This window comes from Orbilia oligospora, assembly GCF_000225545.1.
Source record: "Orbilia oligospora ATCC 24927 unplaced genomic scaffold scaffold00006, whole genome shotgun sequence".
NCBI classification, from domain to species: Eukaryota; Fungi; Ascomycota; class Orbiliomycetes; order Orbiliales; family Orbiliaceae; genus Orbilia; species Orbilia oligospora.
Genome location: NW_011645563.1, coordinates 1,212,668 through 1,230,799, shown reverse-complemented (window position 1 = coordinate 1,230,799; position 18,132 = coordinate 1,212,668). Strand labels below are relative to the sequence as shown.

The window sequence follows — 18,132 nt, the reverse complement described above, 5'->3', positions numbered from 1 at the left end:
AGCCTGGGAATCCATTTAAATGACGAAGGCCGGGCCATTTTTCTCTCGTGGTTGTCTTTTTTATTATTTTATTTCTTTTTGAAGAGAAAAAATATATATTGAAAATCAAAAGCTAACCTAGCCGAGGACAACTTGAGTGCTAATGACATCTCGAGCTCCATAGACATCTCCAAGCTCCATCCACCCAAAACATGGCACCTTCAACTACGCACCCGTCTAGCCCAACTCTCTCCTCTTCGCCCCCTGATGTCAAAAACCCTAGCCTCGTTCTCCGTCCTGCTACAATCCCAGAACGACACCATACCTGGGTTCTGAATAAACATTCATGGAAGGGAATACTCACAGATAATGCCTACTACCTTCGAGAAGCTCATATTGCCTCTCAAGACCTCACTCGCAATGGCGGAATCACTTATTGGATCCTCGTCGACCCTTCTTCGCCATGCAACACAGCATGCCCACAATCTCCCGACCATATCCTATCAGCATGCGAAGTAATCCGTAAACCCTGCCTGATTGCTCGCAAAACCGGTGAAGTAGAAGAAGTAATCTGCTACGGCATCGGCAGCGTTTATACCTCTGAGAGACACAGAGGGAAGGGCTACGCAAAGTCCATGCTACAGAGGCTAGGACATCAGCTAAAGACGCTACCAGACCCATCAAAACCTGAAGAGAGCTTGCGGGTAGGATTCAGCGTTCTATACTCCGATATTGGCAAAGAGTTCTACAACAGAATCGGTTGGCGACCTCACCAGAGTTCACACATCTCGTTTCCGTCGAAATTACCAACTTCGGCACCCTCGTCAAAGGCAAAGAATGTGTTGAAGTCGGATTTGAAAGCGTTGTGTGCGTCAGACTGTGCGCATATTCGAAGGGCGGTGACTAAAACTCCCTTTGCACCGGATGTGGAAGTGAGATGCGTTCAGTTCCCGACTGTGGAGGTTATGGAGTGGCATCATGCAAGGGAGGAGTTTATCGGACAATATGCGACTTCGAAAGCACCGACAATCAAGGGTGCATGGGTACCAATCCAACAGGGGGCCGAATACCCACCGCAAGAAGGCAATGACGGCTCGAATGCTGTGTGGGTTATCTGGACCCATGATTATGCGGACAAGAAACTCGTGTTCTTGAGACTTCATACCCCTACTATTACTTCGGGCAATGAAAATACGATCCTTGAAGCTATCAAGCATGTCATCATTGCAGCAGCGAACGAGGCCGACGCTTGGGGTTTCAAAGAGATTATCAGCTGGAACCCCGATGACATAACGGAAACGGCTGTGAAGAGTGTGTTTGGAAGCGGAACTGGGTACGATTTGGTGCATCGAGAGATGGATAGTATCGCCAGTCTGATGTGGTATGATAAAGATGGCGGCGAAGAAATAGAGCCAGAAGGAATCGAGTGGTGCATGAATGAGAAATTCGCATGGTGCTAAAAGACTGCTTGAAGTGGGCAAAAGCTGGGACCTCTTGTTTTCTCATTGTCTGTCTTCTTGTCCTGCTTCTGTGTTTCTTTCTCGTGCTGCTTTTACTGTCGCTCCTTCAAAAATGGGATTATCCGGAACCGGCCCGAGTTTGGAGTTGATGTTTTTGGCCTTTTGTTTGGGACAAGTCGGTTCTTTATCAAAGAACGCCTTGATGGAGTCTCCATATATGGATACCAACGGCTACGGCATTACCTAGGTGTTTTGTTTTGTCCTTATTCTCGAATTCAATTTTGTTCCTCTTCGTCATATTGGATTATATAAAGCAACATCGACAGTCCTTATGAATGCTTGATTGTATTTATAAATTTATATTTACCAGAGTTGTAAGTTAGAGTTATTATATTTCTATATGCTCGGTCGACCTTCATTATCTATCACCGTTTTCCTTCGTGTGCAGCGAATTCGCGAAGGCCACGACTTTGTGACAGAGACTACTGCCGTTGACAGTTTATGTAATAGAGACTGCCCTCCTTAGATCATGGGGAAAAAAATAAAAGGCTTTTATTATATAAACCGTAGACCCTAGTATGTGCGTTTGCTGTAAGGCTGGCTAGCTAGAAATCTATTCAGCTATCTACTTAGTAGTATATAGAAGGGCGATGCCTCCCTCCTACGGTATGCCATTACCAATCGACAGGCTCTTATTTGACGGCAGCGCCGACTAGAGTCTTGACTGTGCAAACGCCTCCACTCTCAGTGACCAGCTTCTTTACGCCTTCTCCACCCGCAGGTGCAACTGCACCAGCTGTAGCTGCGGCATCAAATGCAACTTCCAATCCCTCGGTTGTTGTAAATCCTGGCTGAATGGCTTCCCAAATCTTCTTCTTGGGGTTCAAAACCGCCTCTGGTGTTCCATGGTATCCTTCGAAGAAGACTTTCTCTCCAGCCTTTGCCCCAGCAGGAGGTGCAACGAGTTCAATAGGACCCTTATGGTCGTCGGTTTCTCCCTCCTTTAGTGCCGGGCTTGCTGCGAGAACCATGGCCTGTGACATGATACCTCTCATCTTGACGGGTTTGAGATTGGCGACGACAACAACGTATCTCTCCTGCATTTCCTCGAGTGGGATATGTTTTCTTAAGCCGGAGCAGACCGTGCGGGGCTCAGAGTCACCACAGTGAATAGTCGAGACGTATAGAGAGTCTGCGTCTGGGTGAGGAACACATTTCTCGATGAAACCAACTCGAAGGTCGATGTTAATTGGTGACGGTCCAGCCGGCTCTGTAGGCAATATCGTCAGTTTCATCAATATTCTTCATAAAGACGGTAACATCAACCCACCCTCTTTCTTCGCCGGCGCTCTTGCCGATTTTTCTTTCTTTTGTTTCTCCTTCTTCCCACCAGCAGCAGATGTACTACCTTCGTCCTTCCCGACAACTCCTATCTTCTCAGCTACGGCTTGAACTGCATCCTTAGCCTTCTCAACCGCACCCTTTCCAGCAGCAGCATCTCCGGTAGCTTCCTTGTCTTTGCCCTTCGCCTTCTTAGCAGCTTTCTTCTCATCAACTGGTTCCTCGCCTCTAACAACAGTTCCGACCTCTTCAGTATCAACAACCAACTTCTCAGTCTCTTCAAGTTTCAACCCAACAACAGGGCTATTCTGAACCCAATCTAGCCATCTAAGAATGTAACGTTTTCCACCATCAACACCACCTGTTCTCTCCTCTGCACTCCAGTTCTTGGCCAGGTCCTTGAGTCGTACGTAGGCCACGATATCAGCAATCGAAGGTTTGGTGCCCAAAATGCTAGTCTTGTCCTTCAAGTGCACATTGAGCTGGTTGACAACATCATCGTTCAGACTTCCATGACCGGTGAGGGAAAGCCATTGATCGATCAATGCTAGCTCAAGAGCAGAGTATTCATATTTGTCTGCTGAGAAGATTGTAGAAGAGAGGTGGGTGGCAATAGTATTGGTACCCGTGACGGTGGAGTCGTCACTAAGACGGAGTGTGGATTGAGATGCTGAAGGGTTGGTGGTTGTGGGAATAGTAGTAAATGATTTTGTGATGAGAGTTAGGACGGCGTCCGTGGGCGCTAAATCGAGAGATCCAGACATTTTGCTGGCGAATCTAATAGCAGTAATGGAAACTAAGGGCGCAGGAGGTAGATTGGTAGCTCTGAGTGGGACAATCCGACGAAGATGTCGAGCGAAGGGTGAGAAGCTTCGATTAAACAGCTTTGAATATTCGTTCTATGTCTTTGCGAAAAGACAACCTCAATTAAACCTCTTCTTAGTCAAAAATGTTGGTAATCAATGAAAACTGGTGATGATGGTGATGTGCTAGTGATGGTGGGACGGCGGGATATCAATGGCGGGGCGGTTCAAAGGTGAAGAAATTTGGCGGGGCATTTGAGTCATGGCAAAAAAAACAACACACGCAAGCCTCCAAACGGAAAGGCCGAGGGATATGGGACGCATTGCATCTCATTAGCTTCATGTCATGTCAATGATCAATTGATTCAATTCTCTCTGGTTACAAGCGTCTCTATTGCAAACAAACGTACACAGTTGAAGGAATTGCTGGTCAAAACCACCAATCCACAGATCTAAATGAAAATACTATGCTAAAAACACTACGGTTTAAGCTGCGGGTGCAGCCTCACCAACAGATTCCCCTTCCTCCAATAACTCTGTAACTGTCCCAAGTTGTCCAACCATCCTCTTGCCATACCCCACAAGCAACAACTTCTCGCTGTTCGCCCCCAATCCGAGCCATGTTGGTGGCTCTCTTTCTGGCAATCCATTGACCCAGGCCTTGAACTGATCAATCCCACTACCATCAGGGACAAGTAGCGGGTTCTCACCAGCGACGAGTTTATGGTCCGTCTCAAACGCAGCTGGAGTGAAGACTGTTTCAACGAGCGATCTGAGTAGGTTGAAGTCTGACTCATCATCAATCTTGCCACCGTAGGTTTCTGTGACGAGGTAACGGATCATTGGCCAAGGGAGCTTAGTAGGCGCCACATTTGATCTGTTTTGGGCGACTGCTTCAATCCAGGTATCGATGATGAATGCAGAGCATTCGTACTGTAGTCAAAATTAGCTTCGGTTTGAGCACAAAATATCGAATCAGGTGAAAGTACTTACGTCGCTATCATTGAACTCCCAGAAACCCTTCCATCCCAATGTAGGTGCATATCGTAGTCTCTCTTGCACAATGGCGTGCAAGAAGGAAAGAAGCAAGTAAACTCTGGCCTTCTCAATTGGCTGGTTGCTCTTTCGGTTGGCAAGAGTGCCCAGCGAGTCTCTCATATTGGCACGAACACCAGCCGGTTGTTCGAACATCAAGACTCTTGATGCACGGATCAAGTTAACTGGAATCTTAGGCGACGACTCCATAGACAAAAACAATCTGAAATCAGGATGTGGCTTGAGTGCATCGAGGCGTTTCTCAAGAGATTGAAGCCATCCAGGAGTAAGGTGCACGTTCTTGATAAGAACCCAGGATCCAACGGATGCGGCGCTGCTGACGGCTTTGTCGGCCATTGCGAGACCTTCATTGGAGCCCATGGCAATATTGAGGCAGTTCGCGCCGACTTGCTGAACGAGGTTGTCGACCTTGTAACTTGCATCGAAACCAGGCGAAGACGAAAGAGCAATGGGAGTAGTAGCGGACACTTGCTTCACCACATCGCTCAAGTCTCCAGTAGCGTCCAAAATTTCCTTGCCAAAGACATTTGCGACGAATGATTCCGCAGCAGGGACAAGTCTATCAAGACGACAAAGTTTAACCATGATGAGGCGTTTCAACGACCTGTCCAACTCGGAGGTCTTCTCATCCCATAGTACTGGAACATGATCTTCTGCTTTCTCCTCTCCGAAAAACCTTTCCCAATCATCCTGTGTGACATTTGCGAGATAACCTTCGAACAGTGGTAGACTGCTTGCCTTCTTAAGAGCCTCTTCGCGCCTATCAGGTTCGCTGGAGACATCGATTCCGGCAACATTGTCATCAAGCAGAATATCAATCATTCCACGATCAAAGACATAATGCGAGGCTTGAGAGAGCAGCATAGCAAACGTGACACGATCTTTCTGCAATAGACCAAGCGAAGTACGCTGGTAGGTTGTGATGAACAAGTCTCGTAAGATAATTTGAATTCGTGCATTGTAGTCTTTCTCGTCTGCTAGGCGTTTGTTCCCGTAAAGAACAGCATGGAAGATATCCAAGAAATATTGAAGCGAGAATTGGTAAAAGTGGTTGAGATGATGTAGGTGCTCTAGGACGGCAAAAACGGAGCTGCAAGCTTTCGCGATAATTTCGTATTTTTTGGTAATCGACTCCACCTCGCTCATGACACCCTCAGTTTCAGCCATCTTGTTGGAAACCTCGGCTGCTTCCCTCTTCAAAGTTTCGAGGGTATCAATGACACGATCGTCGTCCAAGATATTGCCTCTGCTCTCGTTCAATGCCTGCAAAAGGCTCTTTTCTAACTTTCGGAGATGCAACTTGAACTCGCCCTGTAGCTTCATCAAATTGCTTCGTCGTTGATCCACATCGGGTCGCTCGAACTTCAAGACTTGGTTGAGTGTCTGAGTTTGTAAACTGCTCTTCGTGACGGTAAAATTGACAAACGTTGTACGGCTGCAAATGTCTGGCGGGAAGGAAGCTGATGGATCACGAGTCGACAAATACAACTTGAATGCAGGCGAAAAGTCGATCTCCTGCTTGCCGAGTTGGATCAAAACACGACCGCCAGTTTTTTGGTACTCCTTATTCAAAACGTGATTTAAGATGGGATCCAAATGTTCCGCATCTTGAATTAAAATCGGATTACCGAAACGCAGAGAACTCTCAAGTTGTTTGGTAAATGAATCGTCGAGGAAGCTTGTAATCGTGAGCTTTCTTTCCTTATTAGAGTTAGATAAGAAGTCTGTTACTCTTCCAGATGGATCGATGATGAGTGGGTATCTGTTGAATCGCTTGAGAATAATCGCGTTCTCTGTGCAAAGGTCATCGACAGGGAGAGAATTCTCTTGCCAATGCAACCGTTCGTCGGCAGACGAGAGGTATCCGGTAACTGGGTTATGCTGTTTGTACTCGATACCAGACAATTGAAGATGATTCATCCATTCCTCAAGCATGTACTTTCGGAATTGTTGGTCGTAGAGACCACTGTATGCCAAAAAGGCAGAGGAGAGGAGCACATCACCAACCAAAGTACCTATTTGCGTTTCGAAGGATCTGCTACTCTCATCCCAGCGGACTCTTTCGGAAGACAAGCTATCAAGCAACTTGACGCTACGATCGACTTTAAATTGAACCTTCGACATTTCCGTTTTGATGGCTTGTGTCTCACTGATAAGAGCTGCATACTCCTCCTTGTATCGTGCAATACTCTCTTCTAGGCTCTTAATCATTTCCATCATAGCAGAGGCATTCTCCTTGGTTTCCTCTGCCTTTTGCTCCAATTCTGCGACCTCGTCTCTCAAAGGTCCAACTCTATCCAGAATCTCACTGTAATTGACTTGCGCCTCAACCCATTGTACTAGAGGACCACAAGCTCGAGAAGCTCTGTTGACGATCTCAAAGGTAAAGTTGGGCTTTGATAGGTAATCTGTTTGCATCTTGGCCCTCAAGCTCTTGGTCATCATCTTCTCGTTGTCAAAGCTAACGATGCTTGGGATGAAGTCTTCACGACGGATAATTTGTTGGATACTCTTCCAGCTATCCGCCCGTTGTCCCAACATAGAGCAGACGGCTTCCATAGCTAGTTGCACACCCTGCGGTGGATTTGCCATAGATCTGACTTCGGTAAGCTGCTTTCTGTTGATGTTGCTAACACTCTTTTGGGCTTCAATGACAGCGGGTTCGGCTTTGGCAAGGTCAGCCAGCACAATTTCCTTTCTCTCTGCAACCTCTTTCTCTTGGACCTCCAAAGCGGCTTGGACTTTGAGGGATTCAGCACGCTTTTTCTCGGTTTCTTGTTGATCAGCAACCATGCGTTGAAGCTTTTCGTTGGCTTCTGCACTCTTTCTCTCTAATTGACCTTGCTTCTCTGCCAGGCTCTTCCTCAGATCTGAGACCTTCTCAACAGTATCCTTAAGTTTGTCAAGACCAACGTTCAAATGTCTTTGTTGTTCTTCAAGGTCTTCTCGTTTCTCCTTGTAGAGCTTAACATATTGCGCCACGAAATCCAAAAAGTGACGTGGGGTAAGGAAGGTCATCTTGCCCTGTTGCTTCAGTAACTTAGCGTTGAACTGGTGCATTGAGTGATGAATATAAACCATGGCATTGATGACAGCCTCGCGATGCGAAGGTGGCAAGCTCAATCCTCTGTAAGCCACAGGAATACTTGATGGTGCACTGTACCCTGCATGGTCAAGATCGAGGCCATGCGTGAGCTCTGTACCAACCTGATAGAAGGCCTGGTCACTCCAATCACCGAACCAGTTGAGCACACAACGATTGAAAAGCGCAGGAGATGTAGCCGCTTTGGATGCGAGGCCTCCCTGAGGCGGGTTCATTGTGAACACAACATGGAGATTCTTGACAATCTGTTGAGTGAACCACTTGTACAACTCTTCTTGGGAGTCAAGAAGCAGACCTTGTTTTTGAGCACCTTCCTTGCATGCTGTCATTAGGGCCGCAAAATCGTCACCCTCGAAAAGACCGGGAACTTCTGCATTGGCAAGAAGTGTGTTCATTCGCTCCAGGAAACCAGAATCAAGGACATTAGCCTCGTCCATGATAAAACAGATCTTCTCGCCCTTGCAACCACAACGTCGTAGTACATCCCGCAGGTCTTCGTCGAAGTCTTCACCGGAGTATTTGCCGTGCACTTTGATTTGGAAGACTTTAAGGCCATTCATCCAAGCAACAAAGCGAGATAGCGTCGTCTTTCCACTACCACTGACGCCGATCAGAATCAAGTGACCTTGCGGTTGCCTGAACACTCGGTCAATTCTCAGGACGTGTTCCAAAACATCATTGAAGAGAATGAGCGGAACATCAACCTCTTCCTCGCAGAATGTCTTTAATCTAGCGCGCGCGAAGTCTCTAAGTTGCTCACGGTCAACAGGGACGTAGTTCTTCGACAACCAATTAGAGAAGAGGATTGGTCCCCTGAGTGCCTTATCTTCGTCGATATTAGGGAAGCACTCTAGAGCGATCCTCTTAACAGCGTCGTCGGTCCACTCTCGTTCGTCTTCGGCAACCAATCTATCCTGGAACAGTCGGAGTGCTTCGTGAGCCCAGATCCTGACTAACCCTTCGAGTGTCAACGTCTCAAGAGGCTTGAGGGCTTCGTAAACACCTCGAACCCATCTAGTCAACTCTCTGGGTGAGTAAACATAATGCGGCTGAATCTGCGGCGTGAATCTCCTTTGACTCTCCAAATAGAACGTAACCATGGCTTTAGTGAGTGCTTCGGAGTAACCCCTGAGAGTTGGAATTATCTTCAACACAGCACTATTGAATGTTCCATAAATTTGCATGAGTGAAAGTTCTCCGGGATAGTCAACCATGATAAGCGGCGCATGGCTCAAGAAACGGGCACCCATCGGGGTACGACCAGCGTCAGTCGGCGGATTACAAGCGCCCACAAACTGAATCCGGTCAAGCGTAACCCATGTCTTGTCACTTGTCTTCCAGAAGCCATTCTGCTCAACCAACTGTCGTAGAAAAGAGATAGCACGTTGCGTTCCATATTTATCTGGTGCGGGTAAATTGATTTCGTCACAAAAGATGACGAGCCATCGACCTATCTGGGTTGGGGAAAGGATGACTCCGTTCAAAGTCTTCCTATATTCACAGTACTGTTCAAATGTCTTAATGAGAAGGTCAGGCGTAGTTGCACTCGAAAAATTGAGGCCAACAACTTCCATGTTTGGTAGCTTCCTTAGAGCACTGAACAGCGTCATTGTTTTACCGGAACCAGGGGGGCCACAGAGAAGGAGGGGCTTATGCTCTGCAAGCCAGGAATATAGAACATCCTCATGGCGAACAGTGTCAAGGGTAGGAATAACAACGTCGGTCTGAGTGACGGAATGCGTGTTGACCTCAACATGTGGGACTTGGTTTTGCCAGCTTATCCAGTCACCGTTGGGTAGAGCGACATCATAATCAATAATAGAGCCGCCATCGCCCAAAGATGGGAGGCCGATGGTAGTCCTGCCGCAGATATATTCGCCGAAGGCTTGCCTGTCAGTGAGCGGGCAATCTCCAGTAAAGCTCCATACGAGAGTGAGTAGGATCTTCTTTGACACGAAGCTCTCTATCTGGGTGTCTTCGAGTGGGAAATCGACATGTTGCAGATTGTACTCAATAATCGTTCTGCAAGTCTTGTTAAGGAGGGAGAACAAAGTGTTCAGGACTCTCGCCTCGGTGAACTCCATGATGTGGTTGTATTTGCTTGCTTCGTGAAGGACGTTGGTGATAAACCCATCCCGTAGAAGCTGTTGTTCAAGCAATAATGCCATATGTTTTTGCACAGTCAATGCTTTGATGGAAGCCTGTCCAGTGGTGACATTATCCTCGTCAAGATCCTCGAAAGGGACCGATGAAAGAGTTTTGAGATAGTGTTGCACCATCATTTCGTCGGTAACGGTGTCGTTATTGAACCAGACCATACCACAACGACTGACAGTGGCGAGTGTCGCATACTTCAAAGTTTCAACTTCGAACATGATGCGCACGTTTGGCGGAAGATTAAGACGCTCACCATTTGGCAAGGTCAACAACTTGTTATCATCCAAAACACTAGAAAATATTAGTCATATTCGAGATACAACTAGGATAGAATGATCCCTACCTGTTCAAATTCTCAACCCATTCTGGATCTACATCGCCATCGAACACGATCCAATGCCGCTTCGAATCTTCACCACGCAGATTGTCCACAATCTTTCGCAGGATGCTTGTGAATAACCCGTCAGTCCACTCTCTGGTTGTCGAGTCCAGACTACCATAGAGAGCTTCCTTTGACATGACTTTCGGGTCGATAATATGAGAGACGCCCTCCACGCCTTCAACTTGTTGCATCGCTTGCAGGAGCACTTTCCAAGCTGACGACTTGCCTGACCCGGACTCTCCTACCATCATAACACCATGGTGGATAGATTGAATCTGGTAGAGTTGCAGTACTTTCGTCATCCAGGTCTCGGTGACAAGCAGATTCTGCTCCAGTGCGATTTTGGTGATAGCTTCCTCTAACTTCTTCAGATTGCCAGGGACATACTCGATACCAGGGAAAGCGGTAAGTTCGATGCCTCTCATAATATTGACGTCTTCGCGAATCAACTTGGGAGCAATGGTCTCCCTCAAACTTTGAAGAATAATTTGGGCTTCCCACTTTAGCTCGCTGCCGGGTTGAGACCGTTCTGAGTCGGTGTCCTGAAGTCGAGCTCTCTTGAGTCCACCAGAACTAACAAGTACGCTCTTCAAAGCTCGTAAACCGAAATCGTAATGAGCCTGTTTTGACAATTTCTTCGAACATTCATCGAAGAAAGGAACCGTCTGTTTAGCCAAAGCTTTGGCTTGGTTGAAACCTTGCGAGTAAAGCATGACTTCGGTAATCAACTCCTTATCCGGTTTACTCATTGCGACACTTCGGAACAATTTCTTCAGGTTGTCTGGCAAGTTCGAACGACCAGCGTAACCAGGATTCATGGTGATGAAGATACCAGTATTTCCGTTGACCTTCAAGTTCCTTCCAACGAGTTCAATTTGTGACTCAGGATCCTCAGTAGCACGCTTGAGACCCTGCTGAATATTTTGAACTTGTTGGCTGACGGCAGACAAGATACGCTCCTCAAGGCGGTTGAACTCATCGAAACATCCCCAGGCACCGACTTGACAAATACCCAGGAAAATTCTACCCATAGCTTGGAAATCGAAAGTATCATCACAGCAGAAAACCAAGGTAAACCGTCCAAGCTGAACACCAAGCGCCTTGACAGATTCTGTTTTACCGGTACCAGCTGGGCCGTATGGAGAACCCCCAAGTCGTTGACACAAAGCCTGTGTCAATGTCAAGAAGCACCGATCCGTCAATGGGGTCCTGACCAGTCTTTCTGCAACACCCAGATATTCGAATCCGTATTCCAATGTGGCATTGGCCATCTTAATTTTCAATCGAGACATGAAATCCCCCTCAGCCTTGTACATATACCTCATTTGCAGGAGCCAGATGTAGTGTTGAGGATTTGTAACGTTGTTGTCTTTGAGACGCTGGATACAATCCCGCTGGTGGACGAATTCTGTAATCATGTGTTCGCACTTTTTCCTCATAATTGGGTTCAGATCGCCAAGGACAGTTGTAGCCAATAGATTCAGAACCTTGACTTCTTGGGCATGAAGCTTACCCAAATCTTCGCCTCCATTGATCAGACATTGCTCGACCGCCATGCTCCAAACAACTTGTGTAGCTAGGACTACGATTTGAGCCGGGGACTTTTCGATGTACTCTTTAAACGTTTCGATGTCTAAATCAGAACTCTCAAACATCGGGGTAAATTCCGCAACCGCCTCGGCCAATAGTTCCGCGAGGGTACTCTTCATATTGTTTTCCAGGGCCATAAGCCAATCGTTGATCTTTGGCATTTTGATCAATGATATCGGTTTTTTCAGTCTAACTTCTTCCCCCTCCTTCGATGTGAACCCGAAGATGGTAGAATCCTCGTCCAGTAAAAGCCCAGACAGTCCAGCAAACATCTTCTTGAAGTGCTTCGCAATACGATGTGTGTCATTGCTGTTACCAATGATCTCAAGCAGATCTTCGTCACCAACGAAGTAGAATCTTGGGAATGAAACACGCTCTCGTTCGAGGTACTCTCCCAATGCCTTTTGGATTTTGTTCAACAACTCAGCCAAACGCTCAAGACTCTTCTGGACACCGGAGATATTGAGTACGTCGAGAACGTATGGGCTCTTGTAAACCTTTTTCATGACGGCAAAGAACTCTGAGTTAATGTTTTGGAATCTGGAGCTCTCGATTGGAAGCAAGTGCTTGATGTCGGCGTTGCCTGTGAAGACACCCTCAAGATAAACCCATTGTCTCTGGACATCAATCCAAACATCAAAAAGAACATGGACTCTGTTGAGTTTATCTTCCCAACTACTTGCCTCCTCTTCGAATTCTTTGTAGTAGGGGGAGTGCCTCATTGCTTGTAAGGAATTCAAGTTTTCGCTGCACTTGGCAAATAGGTCGTCCCATCCGCGAATTAAACGGCACTTGTTTTGGTAATTCACCAAATCCAGCACATAGCTTGTCCAAGTTTCTCTGACTTGTTTGACGAATTCTTCAAGAGCCATTTCGCCTTGAGCCTGAGCAATAATGTCTCTGATTATGACCTCTGAAGCCTTGAGATTGAGGTCCCAAACTTGTCCAAGATTAAGACTCGTGAGATAGATACGTTGGTTGGGTTTGAGAGCCTTGAATATTTTGGCCCAATGCCGTTCCCTAACAGCCTCGCTCTTCAATTCCGAAAGAAGAGGGTTAACCGAGACGTGCACCTTCAGTACATTCTGGATATGCTCGAACGCAGCGTACTGGCGCATACGACTGGGCATCTCTCTTGTCATACCAATAAGACCGTCAAGGCCTTGTCGAATCTTTCGCGGAACTACCGACGTCCAGACAGTATCACGAAGGTCATTGAGGCTCTTCCAAATCGTCGATAGGGCGGACCAGACGGATTTGAAATCTTGCACTTCCTCGAGAATAGACGCTAGAATGTTATCCGGCCCAGCAGGCAGGTCCAAAGCTTCTTTAGCCTTGGCCACCATCTCAGACTCAGACTTAAGTTGGTTGAGGCTAGCTTCAAAAGTGCTCAATGTCCTCGAGGCATCCTCAGGAGCAATAGTACCGGAGACAGGCTTCTCATCATTCCACTCCTGGACAACCGCGGTAATCTTGTCCGTAACAACTCTGTCCTCCGCAATGATCTTAGCCTTGAGGGCATCAGTCTGGTCTTGTACAATCTTGCTCTTTCGTCCCAAGATTTCATTGAGGGCTTGCCACTCCCCGTCAATCTGCTCAACAAACAACCAATCATTAGGGAATTGGTATCTTTGTCTGCTTAGCGTAGTCTGACCCTGTCTGAACGTCTCCATTTCAGGTCCCCAAGCTTTCACTTTCTTCTTGCATTGCTGAACTATAGTGATGAAAGTGACAGCTTGTGCGGTAGACGAAGCCTCTAAGCTTTGCGATTCAAGATCTCGGCGCGCTTTCTCAATCTCAGCATGAACATCGCGCATACGAACACCAAGCTTTCCAGCGAACTTCATAAGAATCTCGTGCTGCCACGAGTCGTATTTGGCATTGACACGGGTTTGGACTTGTTCATAATCGATTGTGATATGACCAAACACCTGGCTGACATCCGATGTGTCGAAAGTCGATCGAGTTTTGCGGATTTCCTGGAGCAAATGCAGCCATTTCGAAAGGTTGGTGCCAAGGACATCGTATACTTGTTCGGCTTGAAGATCCCAAAGACTCTGGAATTGAAGCCATTTATCAACGTAAGTGCTAACTTCCGTGATTTTCTTCTCGACGGCATTGTATGCCTTTGAAAGCATGTCGGGGAAGTGGCTAGGCTACTTTAGATGTTAGTGCGACACTCGCTGGAGTATACAGGAAAGGATACATACAAGCTCAGCAAAGTTATCCTCAACCTCACGTTCAGTAATATGGACTGTCATTTCGTATCTCGAAGCCTTAACCTTGTGCAGGTTGCAAGCAATGCCTACCCAACTAATTAGTCATGCAATAATAGCCAGAGATTTCCCATAGTAATACATACCAAGCCACCGATGTAGTTGCTTATACCACTGTGCTCTGGCATACTCCATCGGGGGGTCTAAGTAGATGACTTGGTTCTTGATGCTGATTTCGTGGACCAAACGCTTCATCACTGGCTTATAAATTACGGCGTTCTCGTCTTTCTTTTCACCCTCTGAGTCAGCAGTATCTGGCCGCCTCTTGCTTGGCTGTGCAACCTCATCTTCCGCAAGGGTTCCGTCGAAAACAGCAATCCATGTATTTGTTGCCTCCTCGAGTCGGCCCAAGAGAATAGTCTGAATTTGATTATTAAGATCCCCAACCCATTGGGGTAGGTTAACAAAGTTTTCCAAATTCAACTGGTCGACGGCTGTCTGGATAACCTCAAGTCTCGTTCTCAGTGATTCGGTATCATAAGGGCAAGACTTAAGTTCCGTTAGCGCCTTTCTGATATTGTCGTTGATCGTGCTCAATGTTTGTGTCTTTATTTGAAGCATGTTAACCGCCGCAGCCATTTCCCTGACAAACTGGACATGACGAGACTCCCGACCAGCGAGTGATGAACCGCCTTCCATGTTACCATTTGGAAGATATGATACAACATTACGCATGTGGAGATCATAGCTGTGAACGAAGCTTTCCCACTTCAGCGGAATTCCCTTTGCAATCAGTACATGTACTTCGTTTTGGTAACCTGACAACAACGTAGAGACATCACTCATATCTAGAATGACTTTGTTGGTCTGAGCCAGTGTGCGAACAGACTCCATCAGGGAGACTGCATAGGGGTAGACCCGTTTTGCCTCTTTCGAAACATTGTTGATAGCGTGCGGAACAGTGTACTTGAGGTTGACGAGATTTCGAACTTCTTTGAAAAGAGCAATGACCTGAGGATCAAAGTTTACAAGCAATTCCAATTGGTTACCGAGAGCACGGTTCCTGTTGATATTGAAAAGACGACCGGAAATTGAGACGTTCCGTCGCTGAACATCCGCAAGCCAGGCCTCATATATGGGGCGAGTATCGAGTTTCGTCTTAAATGAGTTGCTTTCGCTGAACAGCTTTTGGCCTTCAGCATAGTCCTGCCAACCCTTACCTAGAATATCTTCGATACGCTTTAGATACGCATTGAGTTGGCGCTCTATCTGCCTTGCCCATATAATCGCCCCAGCAATCGGTGGAAGATCGTGTATTTGGGCCATTGCATGGGCTTCACTGTGCCCATACTGTTGCTTGAACCTCTCGTGTAAGGCTGCAATATCCGCTTTGACATTGTCGATCAATTGGGTCTGATACTCTTGGATAGCCCCACGGATCTTTGGCCTCACGAACAAAGCATTAAACTTGGAGAAGACGCGGAACATCTCGTTGGCGTTCTTCGCAGTAGCCAGTCGATCCCTCAATCTTGCTATGATCGAGTTTTCGACACGAGATGTGCGTTCGTTGTACGCATTTTCCGCCGAGATCCAAATATCCGTCCCTTCCAAGGTGACATCGAGAACATCGACATCTTTGAGGACAGCGTACGCTGAAGCAACCTCCTCTACAGCATCGACATCACCGATCTCTTCGATTGCGGCATGGCCGCCAGGCTCACCGCGAGCATCAGAATCATTTCCAGGGCCGAGAACATTTTGGATAGTTCGCTGGAGTTGTTCGTGGCCGTGTCTAAAAGCCCTGACATATGTAAGACGCTCTTGGGTCTTGCTATGCCTTTTCGTGACTTTGATAGGGATGAATTTCTCTGCTCGCTTCCGAGTAACTTCACGAGCTGTATTGGTGAACTCTTTAACATTTTCATCCCAAGTATTGAAGATGCTATCGGCCACGTTCATCAGAGCATCAAAATCCTTGTATTCCATATGCATCAATCTCCTTCCTGACAAAAGTTCGTGCAAGCGATCATCGAGATCTCCTGAAATAGCTTCGACAAGAGGTAAAGCTCTCCTAATAGGATAGCTGGTGATTCTTAACTTCTTGTTGATATGACCAAATATCTTGACAAGCGCTTCCTGGACCTTGATAAGCGACGTTGCGGACAAGAGCTCGTCCAACGGGAAATCACGCATCAGCTGGTTGTATTTTTGGACAGTATCCGATGCTTCTTTCAACCCGGTATCTGCAATAAAGGAGACTGTGGCGTGAAAGCGTTTGGCGTGTCTTAGAATTTCTAAGGTCAAGAGAACTCCCTCGCTTCGGAGCTGTTCTTCAATACCCTCCAAGGCAGATTCCATATTCAGCCAGAAGTTGATTTCTTGCGTAGCACTGCCCGAGTCAGCGTCTCTCTGCATTTTGGTAATAGTTTGAATCGATTTAATCCAAGAATTGACGGTTGATTGGAGTTGATTGAGGAACATAGAATCATTAACAATGGTGGAAGGGATAAGGTCAAGTGAAGGCTTCTGGCCTTTCGACGCAGCTTCCTCAATGGCAGCCTGGACGGTCGGGTGCATGACAAGTGCGAGCTCTGGAATTTCAATATTCTGCTGCAAGTGGAGAAATGCAAGTTCAAGCTCGGCCATCTTCTTCTTAGCAGCCGGTATACCGGATTTAGATTCATTGTCAGCATATCTGCCAGCTGCCTGGGTTGAGCTCTTCCCGCTCTGTGTCTGATTCGCCTTGATATAGGCGTCGAAATATGGCACTAAGGCATGGTGCATGAGGGAGTGTAGAATCTCATAGGGAGAGTTTCCAGGGAGGTTGGTTATCTGGAGTTGGTTGGCAAGTGGAATCGTGGCTTCGAGAGCAGCAGGACGTTTGATCAAAGCTACAGTTGCCACAGTAAGGGGTGATGTGGAGAGTTCCGACGAGATTGAAAACTTGTACTGAGGGGTGGTGGGGCCTATTGATAACAATCATAGTTAGAACCACTCAGATCTCTTATCTTATCATATATATCAGTAAGGGGTCGCATTAACCCTACCTTCGATAGAATCTGTCGATGTATCTCCAGCAGACTCCACCATTTCCTTGCAGACATATAATGCCGTTGGTCCTTCACCGCAAAACCTCGAGCACCGAAGTAAGGTATCGGAGTAATGGGATCTGCTCAGCATGTTACCGGCACCTTCGAGCTCTCGCTTCGGGGCACCTAAAGTAATGTCGACAACATGAACAATGTGATCAAGTAGAGTCACCGGATTGACGTTAGAGGTAGAGGCCGAGGGAGTAGAAGCCCCTGGTGAGGGGGATCGCCTCTCGCTCGACCTAGGAGCGAGGGTATCCATGACGGGCGGGAATATAGGACCAAGATTTGTAAATGTTGAATGATGAATAGAGTATATCGAAACTCTAGAAGGTCTATTATCTAAATAATGAGTAGTATCGGTATCATCCGCAATGTTTTTTTGCAATGTTTTCAGCTAACAATCAGGTAAGTACCTATTGACAGTTGAAGAGGTGTCAAAATGATATCCCTATTGTGCAAGAGAACACCAAACCACAGCCAAAAAAAAAAAAGAAGAAGAAGAAGAAGCCGTCGAAGCTCCAAGAGTAGAATGTTAGAAATCAGGTAAGATAGAGTAAAGGGAACGGATGCCGAACCTGCAATGGCTCGGCAGGAGATGATCGTAAAGTGGTGATGTTTCCAATAGACAGTCGTGGTACCTGATAAGGGAGAGGAGAATAGAGGTCGTCGCGTCGACCCACAACAGCAAGTAGGACTTCCCAAAGAGGCTCACCAGCAGAGCAGCAGACGAGGGCTTTCGGTCGGTTACTCGGTTTCAAGTCAGGCGGCCCGAAAGCTATTCGGTGCCAATTAAGTGCCTGTTTGGTTGTGTGGTTTTGCCCGGAAGGTTCCACTGGTCAGGGCAAGAGTTGGTCCGTCAAGGTCAGGTCAAACCGGGCGTGTGGTCGGTCCAGTCGGCGTTAACAGACAGCTTCCGACCAGCTGTCTACTACCGACCTTTCTAAGCACTGACC

General features: G+C 47.0%; 3 protein-coding genes across 3 annotated transcripts; 1 reads left to right on the top strand and 2 right to left on the bottom strand.

The window, feature by feature from the left end:
- Window positions 1–191: 191 nt before the first annotated feature.
- Window positions 192–1,439, top strand: AOL_s00006g372 (uncharacterized protein; the record flags this gene model as incomplete). The annotated part of the gene is made up of 1 exon (XM_011119681.1): window positions 192–1,439. The coding sequence occupies one exon, from the start codon at window positions 192–194 to the stop codon at window positions 1,437–1,439; it is 1,248 nt and encodes a 415-aa protein (XP_011117983.1).
- A 692-nt stretch (window positions 1,440–2,131) lies between these two features.
- Window positions 2,132–3,544, bottom strand: AOL_s00006g371 (uncharacterized protein; the record flags this gene model as incomplete). Its single annotated transcript, XM_011119680.1, has 2 exons — window positions 2,132–2,709; window positions 2,770–3,544. 2 exons carry the CDS (start codon window positions 3,542–3,544, stop codon window positions 2,132–2,134), a joined length of 1,353 nt encoding a protein of 450 aa, XP_011117982.1.
- A 525-nt stretch (window positions 3,545–4,069) lies between these two features.
- AOL_s00006g370 (uncharacterized protein) lies at window positions 4,070–17,438 on the bottom strand (the record flags this gene model as incomplete). The annotated part of the gene is made up of 6 exons (XM_011119679.1): window positions 4,070–4,516; window positions 4,577–10,190; window positions 10,243–14,027; window positions 14,082–14,176; window positions 14,234–17,053; window positions 17,135–17,438. 6 exons carry the CDS (start codon window positions 17,436–17,438, stop codon window positions 4,070–4,072), a joined length of 13,065 nt encoding a protein of 4,354 aa, XP_011117981.1.
- Between the last annotated feature and the right edge of the window lie 694 nt (window positions 17,439–18,132).